General features: G+C 40.4%; 1 protein-coding gene across 3 annotated transcripts in view; it reads right to left on the reverse strand.

The window, feature by feature from the left end:
• Positions 1-19,902, reverse strand: part of frem2b (FRAS1 related extracellular matrix 2b) — a 152,844-nt gene that overhangs the window by 65,542 nt on the left and 67,400 nt on the right. For all 3 annotated transcript variants that reach the window (XM_077565663.1, XM_077565664.1, XM_077565665.1), the window contains one exon: positions 18,861-18,950. In XM_077565663.1, the coding sequence (XP_077421789.1) occupies positions 18,861-18,950 (90 nt within the window). The remainder of the gene's footprint in view (positions 1-18,860; positions 18,951-19,902) is intronic.

Below are 19,902 nucleotides of genomic sequence, written 5' to 3' on the forward strand. Positions count from 1 at the left end.
TAACGACTGCGCTCGCTTCTTTGTTTGCCGACGCTGAAAGGAGGCCTTCGATTGGAACACAAAGCTGCCCGGCGAAGATAAGCTCGCCGCCTCGCCTTCATTAAAATGAGAGGGACAGAACATCTCCAAAGGGTTTAGGGGGCGTTTTTGTCAGCTTGTTGGAATATGTAATATGGAGATTAAGCGTGTGCGGCAGAGAAAACGTCAGGTTGGCAGACGGATTAGTTCCTAACCCAAAAACCTACCCGAAACCCAACCCAGAGCTTTTGCCCTTTGACCCTAACCCGAATCCTATGCTCAGATCATAAGAGTCCCTAACCCTAATTCTAACCCGACCCAAATCCTAATCCCAACCCCAACCATCTTGGTCAGCATGCATTCTACTGCTTTCCCGTTCCCAACATGCTGTGGTTTGCTTTTATGACAAAATAGTGCATGACCCCAACTCCAACTTTAACCCTAAATTCTGCCCCCAAAACTGCAATTTTTCCTTATATGTACAGATTATAATCATAAACCTAATTTAAAAATCTGAAAATTACCATTTATTCATTCTAACATGCAGAACTTTCTATCTCACTTTCCACATATATTTTTTTCAGTTACATATATGTTTTTTTCTTCTTTAATTTAAAACAAGGGGGGGACAATTTGGGCTTTTTTACAGTTTTTTTTCATTTATCTTTTTTTTTTTTTTTTTTTACTTTTTGACAGATATTAAAATCTTAAATTAGACTGATGGTTTGGATGTGGCCAAGTGATTCAACAGAATTTTTGATTCTTAAAACGAAAATAAATACCGGTAAATAAATAAATAAACAAACAAACATAAATAAATAGAAAAAAAGAAAAAACGAATTAAAAAAACAAATTGTCTTTTTTGAAAAAAGAAAAGGAAAAACAAAATTGTATGTTTTTTGGGGGGAGGGTTGTTTTTTTTTGTTTCCTCTTCCCCCCCCCCCTCCCTTTCCCCACCAAATATATATTTTTTACAGCGGGAAATCCTTTCAATGATTAAAACAATACAGCATATGAGAAGATGTCTTAAAAATGGTGCCTGTGCCTACTCTAACCTCTCGAGGTCGAGCCTTTAATCCATCAATCTAAATCTAACCCTAAAGATAACCCTGTGATTGAGATTAGATTAGAGTGCGCAGCGGAACAAACTCCAGGTTGGGAAATCCCGAACCCGACCTGCATCCTATCTTTATAAAAGCCCAATTATTGATACAGCTCCTTCCAAATGTTGCTTTTTTTTCCCCCCTCCTGGCTGGCAACAGGATGGACAGCCCCGTTGACCTTGTTTGCCGACTTCCATCTGAAAGGCGGCCCTGCGCGGTGTGGCAGGTTCAAAGGGCGCAGTGATTAACGTCAATAAATGCGTGTCGAATAACATGCTGCCTTCACACAACACAAAGTTTCAAGTGTTTCCAAAAGTTGCTTTGCGAAGCTATTCGGCGCTCGCCGCACGGCGCGCTCGCCTTACATGTAATAGAATACATCAAAAAGTCTCACACGGTGACAGCGGAAGCCCAGAGGAATAAAGAATGAGATCAGTTTCGCATTAAAAAAAAAAAGGGCCGGATGGGATTTTGGCGAGAACAAAAGCTCGGCGTGGAAAAAGCGGCGCCCAACGTGAGACGTTTTGCAGCGTTATCTGTGAAATTGGACCTCACGCACCCTCCCCTCTTTGAAGGTATAAGTGCAAATTAAATGTGTGCCCCCCCCCCCCCCCCCCAACCTCCTGAAGGGTAATTTGGGCGAGCGGAACTCTGACAGAGCCTTCGCGCCCGCGGCTCGTTGGCCGCCGATAACCTCGTTAGTATGCCACAACAATTATGCTCTCATTAAAGCGGCTTCAGGTGACGACTCGGAGAGTTAAGGAGGCAAACACGAGTGCCTCGTTGACACAGACCTGCCTGCTGCACACCCTTTTTTTTTTTTTTTTTTTTGCTTCCCGCACTGCAAATCAGCCAAGATTGACTCATTCGCTGCCGGCCTTCTACAGAAATATAAAGACCAAATACACACACATACAAAAAAAAATAATAATAATAATAAAAAAGAAAATTAAAAAAAGGAGAGCAATGATGATGACCTGTCAAATCGGTAAAATTACCGAATGAACAATACTGAGCTCTCCAGGAAAATGAAAAAAAAGAAATATAAAGACCAAAATAAAGACAAGACTGAATGGATTCGCCAGCAAAAAAAAAAGAAAAAAAAAAGAGGTGGGCTCCAGTTTTTTCTGCCCTTTAGTAATCAGCGGGATAATTTGTGTTGGTTTCACCAAAAACAGGGTTTTAACACCAAAAAGCAGAGAAAATCAGCTCGTTGTGAAATAAAACACAGCAAGCAGAACATTGACTTGAGTCCGATATTTCTATTGCAGTTGAGAGTATAAATACGCTTGTTTTAAAACATTGAGTTTTTTTGATATGCTAGTTGTTTACTTGTTTTAAGACATCTTGCCAAGTCAAATGTTCCTGTTGTAAAAGCTGATTATTTTTGGATTACTTTAGAGGGCTAATTTTTAACTCTTCCCTCTGAGAAGTTGGATAAGCCCAGACATGGTTGAGTTGATTTCACGCTGCTAGACATTCTTCTTTGGGGGGGTGGGAAGGAGACCGGATGGACTCTGGACTCTCCATTCTCACCTCTTTCAACTTTTTTTAGCGATGTGTAACCTCCAGTTTATCGTTCCGAAAGCTTGAACTGAATTCCGATTTTCTTTCGTGTTCTTATCCCAAACATGGAACGCCGACTTGTCCTTAATCTGATTTCGATTGTTCAACTAAAAAAATCATGGCTGTGAGCTAACATTAAATGTGTGCCTCTAAGATTTTAATAACAAAGTGAAATTGCATCTAAAAGTTGACAAAAGCGGTCTTGAGGAGGTGATCGTGTCCCACACTCACTTCTACGTCAACAAGAATACAAAATAAATCATTTAATTAAACAAAACATGAATCCAAAACCACTTCAACACGTGCTGCCTAACTTGGAAACAGCATTTTCAAAAACATATCCACATGACACAATGTGCGTTATAACAAGTGAAAATAGCACAAATGAAGCTCTTGAAGGCCACTTTAGCAGTCAGCTAACACCCGCAACACAAACACCCCCCCCCCGGTTAAGATGCGATGTTGATGATACTAAATTCCAAACAATGTTTCTTATTCCCGGTTCCGAATTTAGCAGCTTAACTCGTAAAACTGTGGGTGATTTGTGACGGGAGGCCAAACGTGTCTGCTAGCGGTGCTAACGAGCTAACCTGCTAGCTAGCTCCGCCGTAGCATTCTGGACTGAACTGTGACAGCTCACATTTTTCATAAAGCGATAATGCGATGTTTGTAGCATTTAGCCTACGAGTACATTCAAACGTGAATGTTCAAACGTACTCGTTAGTCCAAAATGTTGACTCCACATTAGCATTTGCAGGCTTCTGTTGACAGTCACAAAAAAAGATGACAAAACTACCACAGGTATGCTAAGATGTTTTTAACAGTTCAACCTTGGGAGGAATTCTGCACTCTACTGACGTAAGTTTTGTTTTGTGTTTAGACTGTCAAGGCCGTCCAAGTGGACGCATTCATCGGTCTCGCACAAACATTCGCTAATTGTGAAGCCGAGCACGTCACGCGGGTTAAAAGGGAGAATTTTATTAAGACCTTTTGCTGCCATCTGTTCTTTAAAAAGCAAGATAGCATTTGCAGGGCGCCGTCTGCATTTCAACACAAAACAAGACTCCCTTTCACTTGCGCTGCTTGTCATCAGACGAGCTTCTTTTTTTTTATTTTTTATTTTTATCTTCGCCCCACGTTAACGATTCTGTTCGGCGCCTCGAATATCCGCACAGTTTTTTGAGGTTGTCGCATATTTTTAGACGTGCCGAGAAGTGGGACGCACGAACAAGCCCACAGTTGCCTCTTTTTTTTTTCCCCTTTTTTTTTTTTTTTTTTAAAACTCATGCACAGGTAATGAAAGCGATGCATGCGAGCCATCAAACGCATCCTGATGAGCACGAGGACCCCCGAAGGCCCCCCCCGCCAGCCGTCTGATCCTCCATCAGCACGTCGAAGCCGTCCCGGCAGGTGACAGGAAGCGGCTCCACGCCTGGAAAAAAAAACCCACAAGCAACGGAGCACGTCTATCTTTCATCTCCTCTGACTGCCTTCACCTCCCACGTCTCGGCGAGGGAGACTATTTCCTACGCCCCTACGCTGAAGGAGGGGGGGGGGGGGGGGGGGGTCTGGGGGTCCGCACGCAGGATCCCTCAAAGGGTTTCATCAACACCTTTCATGAGATAAGAGCGTGAGGGCGCTCCGGATCCGACCGCGTTCGGGCCTGTGCGAACACTTTGCTTCCTGCTGAGCAACATCCCCCCCATCAACCCCCCCCCCCCTTGCTGAACTGCATTTCCCCGGCTTACTGGAACTCCCACACGTTTGGATTGCGTGCCTTTTTCCGCCTTACGTCACGGCGTGTCTAATCAAAGGAGAGCGCAGCGTGAAATCAGAGGCGTTTTCTATTAACGTTCAGGGAGACGGGAAGCGGTGCGAGCCTCCTCAGCGCTTATGGATGAGGGGCAGCTGGTCTCACCGTGGATGCACACTGCGTGTTTTCAATGTATTATTCATGTCATGTCATGTATTCATATTCCATACGGCTTGTCCGGGTCAGGTTCAGGGTCAGAGGGAAGATGGAGACGATCGCTACTGCCTTAGACTGGATTTGCACTTGCCGGTCCAAATGCTCCATTGTGATGTCATGCCGATATCCGGTGTTTATTTATTTAAAAAAAAATTGCTTATATCACACGTGTGGGTGTTATTATTATTATTATTATTATTATTATTTGTGTTGGAAATGTCTTACTTTCTTTAAAGATATAATGTTAATAGTTCAACAAACGTGCCATTTTGGGTCCCCTGAAAAGTAGCTATTTTGGAGGTACAAGGTTTCGGCCCGATGACAGCGATATCCAAAAATGATGAATGATTGGCAAAAATATGTCTATTCATGTGTATTCAAAATTTGAGTCCAAAAATGTTGTTAGCGTTAGCAAGTCTCAGTCTAACTCGCACAAGCTATTGTGAGACGATCCAAACACATTTCTTTAGAAGTTTGTGCAAATATTTTCATATTTGTAAACGAGGCCTGTCGTTTATGCCAAACAACAATCCACGACCCCTCACCCCCACCCCCCCACCACCCCAATTTTTGGGATACAAGAAGAACGCATGAGGTCCACATATCATACGTCCATTTTATTTACCGCTTATTATCATTGAGGTCACAAGATGGAGCCTAATCCAGCTGACTTTGGGGGAAGAGGCGGAGTTGACCTAGAATCGGTTGCCAGTCACGGGGCACATATTCTCACTTAGTGAGGCAGCATGTCTCAGGGTTCGAGTGGGTGTCCCCCAAGCTCAAGGTTGTGGGTTCGATCCCTGGCCATTGTGACCATTTCCCTTTTTTTTTTTTTCTGGAGAACTCAGTATTGTTCATTCGGTGACATTTGACATGTCATCATCATTGCTCTCGTTTTTTTTTTTTTTTTTTTGTATGTGCGTGTGTATGTGCGTGTGTGCGTGTGTGCGTGCGTGCGTGCGTGCAAGTGTGTGTGTATTCATCAGTTCACCTAAAACCTATTAAAAAAAATCCCATACCGTTCACCTAAACCGAACACTTCCAGCCAGAGTCGTGAGGTCGTCAGGAGACCCGAGGAAGGACCAAAGAAAGGAATGTGAAATCCATCACCGACCAGGCCACCAATCAGAGTCCTTCACTCATTGTGACCATTTCCAAGATTGCCCTTGAGCAAGAAACTGAATCCCCCCCCCCCCCCCCCGTTGCTCTTGATGCTGAACCATCGGCAGGTAAGTGGGAAGTCAATGTGAAGTACTGCCCACGCAAGTGAAAAAGTGCTCTACAAGTCAAATCAATACCATAGGGACAATTTAGGGTCTTCAATTAGCCCGATATTATGAAGCATTTGTGGAATGTGGGAGGCCGCCGAAGTTCCTGACCAAAATCCAAGCAACGGCAGGATACGACATGCAAAATCCACACAGGAAGCCCCGAGGCCAAAACCGAAGCTCCAATCTCAGAACTGTGAGCTCGATGTGCTACGTCATATGAAACAGCTCACACATCTACAATTAATATTGATACGTGGACACGCAGCATGTAAGTTAGCTTCTTTCACAGACAACATTCTCGAGACGTGATCAAACAATCAAATCTCCCTGGGGTTGGGGGGGCGGGGGGGGGGGGACGGGGGGCGGAGCCGTGTCAGCACAGTTGTCAGAGTTTCATCAAGCAGGCAAGAGCAGTTTTCCAGCATATTGGAACAAAAAAGAGAGCTGACGACAAGAGCGGCGTCTTAACAAAGACAGCTGGATCAACTCGCACTCGGGTTCCCTGCTGCTTTTTCTGGGAAGTCTCACATTTCTCAAGACGCTAATTAATGTTCCCGCAAGAGGTGTGAATTATTTGTCAAAGACAAGAGCTGCAATGATTTCTACAGATGAGCGCAACTGTGCAGAAATGTGAAGCAACAGGACGGCCATTTTGATTCGGAGGGTTCGGACGCTTTCATTGGGCAGCCATTTGCATCCACAACATCTAAAGCGAGGTGCACACGCACGTATAATCAGTCCAAATCCACCCCATAATAAGTCAGAAACGGCTATTTTTTAAAAAATTATTGTAAATGGTTATCATGTGGTGTTAAAAGGAACCTTGACTATCATGACAAGTTTGCTCTAAATTATTTATTTGGTTGTTACTAACACAAGTATGAGATTCATTTTTCAAAAATCATTTCCAGCTTAATACATTTTGCAGAAACTTTATTTGGACGTACGCCGCCATTGTTATTGCGACCGTTAAGGCGTTTCACAATCCTCGGCAGAGAGCCGGCCGCCATTTGACGTCGCGGAATGCGTTGCCACGTAAATAACAATGGCGGCGCACATCGAAATAAAGTTTCCACAAAACGTATTCAAATAGAACAGATTTTTGAAAAAATGAATCTCATCGTTATGGAAGTAACAACCAAATAAATAATATAGAGCAAACTTGTCATGACAGTCGGGGGTTCCTTTTAAGTGATTTTTTTTTTGGGGTTGGTTTGACAATCGTGAACGTTTTAAAACTACAAATCGAGCAGTAGACCAGAAAAAAAAAGAGAGAAAAAAATAAAAAAAAGAGCAGTAGACCGTCTCACAAGGAGGAACGTGCACAAATCAATGGCGACGTTTTATTAATAGTTACTTCTATTTATATACTTAGTTTTGTATTTATTTCGACATTTATTGTTATATTTGTATTTATTTTTACTTATATTTATTAACATTTATTAAGTATATGTTGTTTTTGTTTTTCCATTTATATTTTTTGTATTTCTTTTTGAATGATATTGTTTATATCTGTTTTTATTGTCACTTTATTAATTAATTATTTAATTTAGACATTTCTTTATTTTTTATTTTGGCAATTTTGCTCCTCCGTATGTGTGTCGATTACACGCCAATACGTTTGCTTAAGTGAATTTGGCAAATGTATGATGAAGATAAAATGCCATATAAGTGCACTCCATTTACGCTTTAAAGTTGTGGTTGTTGTTTTATTTCGCATACAATATTTCCCCCCCCAAAAAAATCAGCTTGAGCCATGTATCGACATTTCATTCCTTATACTTAGCATATCAATAAATAAAGTCCGAGTCTAAGTCGAAGCCACCAAAGCCGACGCCCACTTTGCAGTGCAATGTTTTGGCGATTTCCGTCTTCGAGTCCCGAGCGAATCATAGCCTGCTCATCTGTTACGCCATTTTGGAAAAAAGAGCAACGTGAAGCGGATGAAAACAAATTCCTGTTTCTGCGCCTTCAATTAAACGAGCTCCTTCGTGGCCTTTGTGCCACCGTCCAATAAAGTCTGGTCATCGAACGACAAATCTCGCGGCGGCCCGAGCACGACGCGCTTTGGCTTCTTCGCATAACGTTCCATTGTTCCGAACATTCCAGTTTGCCTGAACACGTTTGAAGTGTTGCGGTTGCATCCTGTTGCCATGGGAGGAAGACAGACAGACCAAAAAGAAAGACGACTCCTGGCTGTCCTTGAAGAAAAAAAAAAGAACAAGCGCCCCCCCCCCCCCAACCCCCCAGAACCGACGCCCCTTCCCTCCCCCTTCTTGTGAGCTTTTCTTCCCAAGAAGAGGAATTTTGCTTCCAAAATCGGCGCTTGAGGAACCTCAGTTCTGCTCGAGCGATATCCTGAGGCTGGATGACGACACGTATCATCATCATCATCATCATCATCATCATCATCATCATCGTCATCGTCATCCAGGGAACAAGCCCAGGCCTGGAGAACTTAAGCAGCGGCGTACTGACTTTGGCGAGTTGAAGACGGAGGCCGGCGGGATTTGCCCTGCCGGTGAAACGGAGGACATTTGGCTTCAAAAGGCTCGGAGAATCTTTACGCACGCGCTCAAGTTGGTAGCAGAAATTCACAATCGGACCAAAACCAAAACACAAGACGCTACAATTACAACATGCCCTGTCAAACCTTGGGTTTTTTGGAAAAAACAGTTGATGTACTTCCGGGTCAACTTCTGTGTGACCAAAAACAACAAAAATGGAGCGTTTACAGAAATGGGAAAGCTTCGTCGAATTTTATTTTGAAAAGGTCGATATTTACGCTATACGGTGCCGCCGCCTCTTACCCGCGCGCGCATTCGAGGCCGGAGTATCCAAACTGACCCGGAAGTACGTCAACTGACTTACCACATAAACAATTTCAATCTACACTTGTAGCCCTTACTATCGCTAAAAAAACAATTCTTGTCAACTGGAAAAATAAACAAACTCTGAATATCGACCAATGGTCTAACCTCCTCATAAATCACATTTTAATGGAAAAAATATCTGCCTCAAATAAAAACCAAATATCAATATTTATAGAAACATGGTCTACGTATATAGAATTTTTTAACCTAATTCCGGTTACTTAATTCTGTCTGTTAGCGAGAGCCACTACATCGTGATAACTTACATTGATGTTTCTGCATCTGGCAATTTATTATTATATTATATTATTAGTATGGGATTTTTTTTTAATGGGCTTTAGGTGAACTGATGAATACACACACGCTCGCACGCACGCACGCACACACACACACACACACGCACATACACATACTCACCCACATACAAAAAAAAGGGTATATATATATATATATATATATATATATATATATGTGTGTATATGTGTATATATATATGTATATGTATTTAAAAAAAAAAAAAACATTTATTAAAAAATTTTTTAATTGATTTGTTGGATTTTTAAAAAAAAAAAAAAAAAGGAGAGCAATGATGATGTCAAATCGAATGAACAATACTGAGCTCTAAAAAAAAAAAAAAAAAAAAAAAGGAAATACGTCAACGCGTAAAAATAAATAATTAAATAAAAAAGACGTCCACTCGCAAAAAAATTTGCGTTTTCTCGCATTTATTTATTTATTTATTTAGGGAACGCAAATCTTTTCTTTTTTTTTTTTTTTACCCTACCATGTCACCTTATGGGCTCCGTGCAAAATAGATGTGGAGGGTAAGAGGAAATGATTGCGAAGCACGGCTTTACAGGAAGAATGAGCTCATAACATAAAATGTGATGTAAAAAAAGAAAGAAAAAAAAAGTGTTAAATTTGTCACTCGTCACTTTGGGGAAGAAAAGTCAACAGGATTGTGAAAATGTGTTCATTATGGAGACTGCAGGGAAGCAAGCAAGCTGGCACTTTGAACTTCACAGGCAAAATTGTCCTGGAAAATACGGGCTCAATGCCACATTTGGGCGTTCGGCTTTTATAGCTTCTGTTGTACATACAGAAATTGCTCTTTTAAACGATAAGTCACTTTTATTGTTGTGGCTTTCAGTTTGCAGTGGTGCAGAAGCGCACTTGGGAAAAGCACCTGTCGGTACGATACGAGGAAGTTGGACCCGCTCGCTGCAATAATATTACAAAAGAAAACAAAAGAAAACATATTGTTGAATAAATACCTCTCAGTCGAGATTGTGACTGAGCTACGATACGTCAACATTTGCAGGCCCGTAAAACGAATGAAACCTAATCGGCGTTTGCAACGCAGACGAGGGATCATAAAGCTAACGGACATCAACGCCAAATTCAAAACCTATAATGATATCACTTCATTCATAATCGAGCAATAAACCTCTCGCCGAGATGTGTTGATTTCCTGCGTGTGATAACTCTTTGACTGCCAGACGATTTCAGAAACGGGACGTCGCCAGTGCCAGCCGATTTAAGCATTTTGACTGATCTTTCAAGTTCCACAGAAAATTACGTGTTTGGACTATGGGAACACACATACTACCAAATGAAAGATTGAACTCTCATCTTTCATCAGAAAAAAAAAGTTTGTTTTTACCTTATTCCGTTTCTGAGTAATCAACAATAGAAAATGGTTAGTTTGAAACAAACGTCTTTTAACGTCTTTGGCACTCCTCCATAGGATTTTACTAAACGTTATTTAACATTTTCGGCAGTCAAAGAGTTAAACAAAAGCGGGTTTTCGCTTCATCTGGAGCGAAGCGAAATGACGTTGCTCGGAGTCTGTTAGGCGTTGATGATCCATTTTTCACGCTCGGGGCCGGCGAGCGTCGTCGTCGTCGGCGGCTAAATCACACGCGCAAAAGGTGCGACAAAAAAAAAAAAGGGGAGCCGCTAACAAGGCGGGGTTCGCTCGCGCGCCGATAAAAGCTGCTGAGACGACAAACGAGCTTTTTCGGCTGGAAGGCGCACGGAGACGGCGGCTTTGCGTTCCCGAACACACGGCAAGTCGCGGCAAATTGATTGTGGATCGTGAGAGGGTTGATCAGTCGTGCGGAAACGGATTGGTTTGATGTTTACGTGTAGCGTCGATGACACGTAGTGACAGCAACAAATGGGCTGCCTTTAAAATTGAAAGCACAAAAGGCAGGCTCCCTCTAGTGGTAGGTGACAGAATGACTGAATTAAATGTTGAGCATGTTACAATGGCTTAAAACAGCAGACTTAGTAGCAAAGAGTTTGCTGCCTAAACGGGCGGCCTTAAAAATCAAACAATGAAAGTTTTTTAAAAAAAAAAGGATTGTAATTATATTTCTAGTATTTAACTCATTCACTGCCATTGTCAAAAATTCATTTGAACTATTTCTATTAGTTTAACATTTTTTCCCAGTTTTGTTAACAAGAGTATGAAAATCTAGAATTTATTTTATTGTACATTTAGAACAGATATAAGATTTGTGATTAATCGTGAGTTAACTAGTGAAGTTTAATTACGATTAAAAAAAATTGAATCGCCTAGCGCCCCTAATTTTTAATAATCTTTTCTTAAAACTAAAAAAAACAACAAGTTTTTTTGTTTAAAAGAAAAGATTATTAAAAATTGTAATTAATCGCATGACTTCACTAGTTAACTCACGATTAATCACAAATTTTATATCTGCTCTAAATGTGAAAAAAAAAGCAACTAGGTTTTCATACGTTTGTTAACAAAAATGAAAAAAAAAGTTAAACTAATAGAAATACTTCAAATGTTTTTTTTTTTTAAGTCTATAGCTGTGAATGAGTTACAGATAACGTGTGTTCATTAATTAGCCGAGCAGCGGATGTTGCCGCCGTCACTTTTTCTCAACAAGAATCAACAGGCGACTGCCAGTTGATTTTGTAAATGTTGACTCGACTGTTTGAATACGAGGAGGAGGTTTGCTTGGAAATTGCTTTTGCTGCCCTCATTTGTTTAAACAAGTCATTTAAAAGGGACACATTTGGAACAATCGGCTTTTTAATTGCTGCTTCACAAATAGTTGGTGTCTCTGGAGCGTCGGCCTCCGCGTCAAGCGTCAACGTCAACAACCACACAACGCGTTCTGGCTTTTAGGGATGGACGATTATGGTTAAAAATTAACGATTAAAAATCTTCACAATTATTTTTGATTGAGATTGAAATCACGATTATATAAAATAATTATTGAATCATTTCAAAACTTCATATTTATTCAACTACTAAAATTCTTGAACACTAGTCTTTTTGTCAAGTACAAAATGACCTTGTAAATAAATGAAATTCATTCTTAGGCAGAATCATTACCTTTATCGCTTGATCATATTTATTTGATCTTATGCTCCTTTCCTGAATGATTGAAAACTGCTGCTAAAATAATATCAATTGAAATAAAAATAAAAAAAGAAATTTAAAACAAGGGCTGCTCGATTATGGGAAAAAATAATAATTACGATTATTTTGGTAGCGATTGAAATAATATGTGCTGCTTTCAGCAGTCCCATAATTATTATTATTCAAACAATTAAATTTTGGTACAAAACAAGAAAATATTTAAACATTTAAAAATATTAAGACAAACTAAATTAGCTGAAGCACTATAATTACGTAAGTTCCTTTTGGACCAAAGAAGATTTATTCCATTTGTAATTTTAAAATAGAAAATGTGCAAATACATAAATATAAACAACTCAAAATTAGTATATAAGATTGTGCCAATTTTGTAATTGTTTTTTTTTCTTTTCTTTTTTTTTCAGAAAAAAACAACAATTTTGTAATTGTTGAGCGTATGAACTGAAATTGCATAGCCTAAAAAAAAAAAAACTATAAAAAAATAAATAAATAAAATCAGTATAGCATTTTCAAAATCAAGAGAAACCAAAATCGAAATCACGATTCAATTCCTCGTTTACGAGTCGAGCCCTTAGATTTGCCCTCAAGTCGAAACCTACTGTCGTCTATCATCAACCTGATGGAGCAGTAACGTCATCGTTACAGTATTGGCCCTTTTTCAGATACTAAAGAACAATCGTCGGTGAACAAAGAATCGATTAATAAATGTCGCTACACCGTAGAAAAGTCCGCAAAGTATAAAACTCCAATTTAGCAACGCGGCGCCTGGAGTGCGTCCGTCCTACAAAACTAACAAGCTTGTCATACTTTCTTCCTGTAAAGTCAAGCAGCTGTGCAATCGCCGCCCAGATGTTTTATACGCAAGCACGGGAAAAAGGCGGCGCGGGCCGTGGAATTCCCGCAGAGTGTTTTTGTATGATTCCTATCATTGTTGCCAAGGACGGACGGACGGACGAATGCCACACGCTGCCAGATAAGAACCAGGGAGGACAATTTCATTAAGAACGGCGAAGAAAAGCACAAAGAAAATGCAGAATCATCACCGACTGACACTGGGATGCCGATACAATACCACGCACACAAACACGCACAAAGTCTATACGGCTTCGCAGAATGTGAATTCCTGCCCACCCAGTTCCTGCCCACCCAGAATGCTGCTGTGCTCCAGCACGCTAAGTAAGGCAGGGCAGATAATCCCCTCTAACCTGAGGGGTGTGAGGGGGGGGGGGGGGGTCGACGGGAGGACGAGGGGGGATTTAAGTGTGCCGCAAGGTGTCACAAGCGCGGATAAAATTTACACGGCAGGCGAAATGTGGACACTTCATTAGGTACGCCATCAAGTTGATTCCTTTGGGTCGACAAAAAGAGAGAAATGACACCCGCTGCATGTTTAGCTGACGTTTTGAGGATAAAAAAAAAAAAAATCAATCATAATCAGAGTTATAATTAGCCAAAAATAGAAAAGAATCAAATGTGTCCATTTGTTTGACTTTGATCAAATATCGCAATCCTAAAAGTCACATAGTAGAAAAGAACATAATTTTGATATGTTGTGATATTTTTTTTTTCAGTTATTTTGAGTTGGGATGTGCGAGTAGCGATAGCAGACATCATTGTCAGGACCAAACCGGGCCTGACTTGAAGGTATCGGTACTCACGACGTCTTGTGGCCGTCTTACGGTCAGGAACTACAAATTAGAAATTAAAAGAGGAGAAATGTCATTTCATGCCATTTTATTGAAACATTTTATATTGGGACATAAAGATCTTTCTTTAAAAATGATCTGTCATTGTTTGTTTGTTTCATTTTTTTATGTGCCTAAAGTACTTGTGGTATCGGAGCGGTATCGAGCGTCTCAATTTTTTTTGTACAAAAATTAATCTATAAAACAATAGATATTTGATTTTCTGCCTTCTTCAAATAATGCAAAAAGTACAGGAAGAAAAACCTTTTCATTTTTTTGCATTTGAAAGCTATTTCTTTCAAATATATTTAAATCATTGCTGAAGATCCAATTGGACTTTTCTTAGATACTTTTTGGGAAAAACAAACACTTATTAGGATAATGCAAATAATATTAAACACAAAAAGTGCAATATGACCATTACTTCTTTACACATTTAGATCATTCAAACAATATAAAAATGGCCAAACTGTATTATTTTTTTTAAAAATTTATTTATTTAAATTGATATTTTTTCAAAATATTTTTGTAAAATAAATTTGTATATACTACACGAGCCATTTTAGCTTTTTTCACATTCAAGTTAAAAATGATTATTATTACTATTATTCATTGTTGAGCAGAGATTCAAACCCAGAACTTTGAATGCGAGGCACAAATACTTTTTTTTTTTCTATTTTTCTGAGAGTTCAGTATCATCATCATCATCATCATCGCTTTTTTTTTACGCGTGCGAGTGTGTGTGTTAGTGTGTGTGTGCGAGTGAGTTCTTTAATCCATCTGAATCCTTAACTCTTCCCTTTAACCAGATACTTCAGCGTTCCGCCAGAGTCGTGAAGTTGTCATGAGACCAGAGGAAGGATCAAAGGAAAGAAAGATGAAATAAAAGTGAAATCCAGCACTAACCAGACGCCACCCACAGAGTTCCAAAACCAGAATATTTCACCAACCCCAATTCCGACAGATTAGGGCGACCTCCAGAGACCAGAGGAAGGACTAAAGAAAGCGTCACGAATACTAAACACTTGCGTATATCGTGTCATCACTCTCACGTGCCACGTAATCAATCAAACGTGTTCCTACGATGCCAAATAAAAAGCACGTCTGCCAGTAATCAAATCTCGGAGCAGATGAGGGTGACGGAGGAGGATGTCACGTGTGTGTGTGTGTGTTCAGGTAAACTCACCTGAAAGCCCCACAACAGCGTTCTGTACTTACGCAACCTCTTGACGAGTTGCACAGAAGCAGCAAGAAACCGCAAGTGCTTTCCCGAATCTGGAGACGTTTAAAGCCACTAAGCAGCCTTTCATCACTTTCACATCCAGCTGACATGTTTTTACTCAAAACAGTACAACCCCCTCCCCGCCATCCCGCCAGCCCGCCGGCCCCTCCCCCTTTATCACGCCAACACACTCACGCACCCGGCAAGAGTTGCCAAGCGGAGGAATTCAAGAGTAGATCAGCAGAGTCGCAGGTGGAAAAATAAAAGCGCCCCACTGGAAGTTATTAGAGCGCGTGTAATTCCCGTCCGCGGTGACTCACGCAAATATCTGACGGCGGCGGCGGCTGTGCCGAAAAGGGACGGAGAGGCAAAGCGACAACCCAAAAAATATATATATATTAACATTTATGTTAACAAGAATGTGAAAACTGAAATAAATATTTCATTGCACATTTTATTGTACATTTATAACAGATAAAAAAAAAAATTAATTAATCGTGAGTTAACTATTAGTCATGTGATTAATTACGATTAAAAAAAATTTTACCCGCCTGACACCTCTAACATAGTAAATGCAAGTGAACGACGGAGAGCAGCAGATTCGACTCATCAACTTCGATGCTTGTACAAAAATATAAAAATAAAAATAATAATTCTGGAAACAAAAATGTACAAGTAAATATTCATTTTCAACAAATTAACTTAAATGTGTGATTTATTTTGGTACAAAAAAATTGAGATGCTCGATACTACTCCGATACCACTAGTACTTTAGGTACATACAAAATAAAAAAAAAATAAAAAATCAAACAAACAATGACAGATAATTTTTAAAGAAATACCTTTATATCCCAATATTAAAAAAAATCAATAAAATTGCATGAAATGACATTTCTCTTTTTCCAATTTGTAGTTCCTGATTGATTAATTATGATAAAAAAAATTTAACCGCCTCACACCTCCAATATATATATATATATGATTTTTTATTTTATTTTTTTCATCATGATGTCATCAGAAACGCAAGCTGACCGTCGATGGCGTCAAAAGTACAACATGTATTAATTAACCCCAATGGCGCCTACGAAGCAATTCCTGTTTGCCGGCAAGCGTCGCCGACACGCTGCAAACCGCCGCGCTTCATTACGGCCGTCATGCTGAACACGCGTCACATAAAAAGTCTTTTCACGATGATATATGGTTTCTCTCAGCTCAAATTGACAACCTACCCCCCCCCCCACCACCACCACCACCACCCCCACCCCCGAAACCCAACGCAATACTGGAGACTGCGTGTAAGGATGCAGGGCAGCCGCCGCCCAGCACAAGCAAATCTTATTAGGAAGAAAAAAAAAGAAGTTCCTTGACGGCTTCATAAGCTGCAGTGGAGTCAGCGTTGGGTCGGGAGTGGACGGGTCACATGGCAGAACTGCAGAACTGCAGAACTGCAGAACTTCCCTCCGGACATGAACGCGCCACCCGCTTGACCACACACATTTTGGACGAGCCGCTGAGCATTTTTTTCTTTTCTGTCGCCAGCACTCACAGAAAAATGTGTTTTCACACAGCCAGAAAAAAAAAAAAAAGAGTCATAGAGTAGTAACCTTGAAAGTCAAACTCAGCAAATGTAGAATTTGACCTTGTCAAAAAAGGCCTGAAAAAACATCAGCAGTCTCACGAACTCGTTTTTTTTTTCTGCTTTTGCTTGAGCTTTTTTTGGACCCCTAATATTAGGGGTGTTGGAAAAAAATCGATTCGGCAATATATCGCGATATTACAGCGCGCAGTTCTCAAATCGATTCAATAACCATCAAATTTTTATGGGAATATTCAACAAAACGTCTTACTTAGGGTTAGGGTTCACATTTGAAGGATGGAAGAATGTTATATTAATGGAACATTAAGCCTTAATATTTGATTTCAGTGCTGTTCAAACGTGAAACCGACTGCAACCTGAATTTTCAGATAAATAAAGACACTTTCATACAAATCTTACCGTGTACATGTACAAGTTTACTGATTAGTATTTTCTAAATTTGAGTAAAAAAAGAAAAAAAGAAAATCGCAATAATCAATTTATAGATTCGCATCGGGATTAATCGGTATCGAATTGAATCGTGACCCATGAATCGGGATACGAATCGAATCGCCAGGTACTAGGCAATTCACACCCCTAATATATATATATATACACTCCTGAATCATTTTAAAATGCTCTCTCTCTGGTGTCAAAATGGAAAGAAATCTGCAATGAGGTGCCGCGTGCAATTAAGATACGCAGCCGAGCAAACTTGAAAACATGAGAAGCAAAATCAATCTGAAGTGACGGAAAACTTTTTTTTTTAGAAGCATTTCTATTGGGCACGTTTGTCAAGCTGTCGAGAAAGGGACGACGGGGAGAAGGGGGCCCCGCCGGGGTGCACGTGGGAACCCGGGGGCCCCGCGAGAGCTCGTCCTTTGTGCGGCCGGCGTAACGCGCCGTCGGGGCTAATCGCTAACAGCGCCGCGCTTTCCTCCACTTCATTGTGTTGCGGCGTCGACGTACAGCGCGCCGACGCTGGACGGCGAAGCCGGCTTATTAAAAATGTATGTTCCAGGATTCACGGCGTACTTATTTCCCCACGCGGCCGTAGCGCGCTGAAGGAAGTCGATGCAAATGTCCCATCTGCGCTGCCGGTGTTTGCACTTCATTAAAAAAACAGGCTTTACACCTGCACAGTAGAAATGAACATTCTGCGTTTCAACCTCGATGCCGAGGAACGTACGCGGGAGCAACAATTCCGGGTTACGAGTGCTACGCTTTGTGAGAATTCATTAATTGTCGCGTAGCACAAACAGGCACGCTCGCCGCCATCATCAATTCTTTTGTTGATCGTTTTATATATATTATTTGTGTCAGGCCATTAAATTTTTTAATCGCATGACTTCAATAGTTAACTCACGTTTAATCTCAAATTTTATATCTGCTCTAAATGTACAGTAAAATGTTCAATACATTTTTTATAAATTAATAAAGTTTTAATACTCTTGGTAACATAAAAGTGGAAAAAAAATTCAAACAGATATTAAATTTGTGATTAATCTGGAGTCAACTAGTAAAGTCATGCAATTAATTACGATTGAAAATTTTAATCGCCTGACGCCCCCAATTTTTAATAATCTTTTATTTTTTTATTCATTCACTGCCATTGACAGCTTTAAACATCCAAAAAAAAATTTTCCCACTTTTGTTAACAAGAGTATGAAAACCTAGGATTGTTTTTATTGTACATTTAGAACAGATATCAAATTTGTGATTAATCGTGAGTTAACTAGTGAAGTCATGCGATTAATTGTGATTGAAAATTTGAATTGCCTTCTTTTTTTTTAATTTAATTTAATATCTTTTTTTAAATTGCGTCAGTCAAATTTTAAAATAAAAATTGTAATCAATCGCATGACTTCAATAGTTAACTCACGACTAATTACAAATTTTATATCTGTTCTAAATGTTGAAATTAATTTTCGATGTCTATAGCCGTCAATGGCAGTGAATGAGTTAAGAAATTATTAATATTATTATTTTATATTGACAGTGCAGAAAATGTACAACCATAAATTAATGAATCAAACCCAAAATATTTTCCTAAAAATGGAACGGTGCCTCCATGCAAGCAGTTCCCGGGTTAAAATATGATCCAGTCAAAATGATATTCATCTACTTGACTTATAGCGGAATCGTGAAAACGGTGGACTCACCGCTGTCTTCGATGGAGAAGTGGAAGATGTCGTTGGTGGCGTCGTCGCCCGCCCTCAAGATGTAGCAGATGCTCATGTCATTGATGTCCGCTAAATGAAGAAATCGGAGAATATTATCTTTGTTTTAACATTTGTCATCATGTCTCGCAAAGCAGAGTGAAGTCGATCGTGACGATTCTTTGCACATCCATAGATTGTAGCAGAAATCATTGCCAATCAAATCCTTTTGAATTGAAAATCGTTTCGAATCGGAAAAACGATTCCGAATCGAATCGCAGACCCAAAAATCTAAATTGAATCGAATCGTGAGCCAGTCCGAGATTCCCACCCCAATAAGTCACATTAATGGTGGATAAGTTATTACGTGATTTATCTTGTTTGTCGTAGCACAAAAAACGGGCATTTCAACAGGGGTGTGTAGACTTTTTATGTCCAGTGGATGTGCTAAATTAAGTCTAGGAAAAACGGCACTACACTGACAACTGCATGAAGTGCTGCCTCCACGAGTGAAAATTAATTTGACTGTCTTTCCTTTTTTTTATCTACATTCGCAAGTGGAGCCGCTCACCTCGTTGCAACGCCCTAGCCCCGCCCCATTTTGCCCACTGAAGTGTCCTTTCGGCACTTGTAACAGGAAATGTGCTCGACATGCACTTGACTCTGTAACGCCATTTTTGACTGAAATCAAAAATAGATGATGTTCTTTTCCTCGGCTCGCGTTTTTGCTCGACAGTCAACGTCGACGGCGCCGACTCGCTACAAACGGGAGGTCGACGTGCGTCGCCATCTTCAATATTTGATGGCCGAGCGTTTCCCCTTCAAAGAGATCGATGCATAGGCGAGCGTCTCTGCGTATTTCAGGAAGCCCAGGAGACGCCGTCTTTATTTACTGTCTGTTTACTCGTGAAATATTGAACGGGCCTCTCGGGGAAGGCGGCGGCTCGGTGAAAAAAAGCCGGCGAGCGGCGGCACGCGGCCGGCTTTGCGCGGAAGCTGCTTGCCGTTTGCAAAAATTCTCCGATGCGCCGTGACCTCTGCTCTC

Source organism: Vanacampus margaritifer, chromosome 5 (genome assembly GCF_051991255.1).
Source record: "Vanacampus margaritifer isolate UIUO_Vmar chromosome 5, RoL_Vmar_1.0, whole genome shotgun sequence".
Classification (NCBI taxonomy): domain Eukaryota; kingdom Metazoa; phylum Chordata; class Actinopteri; order Syngnathiformes; family Syngnathidae; genus Vanacampus; species Vanacampus margaritifer.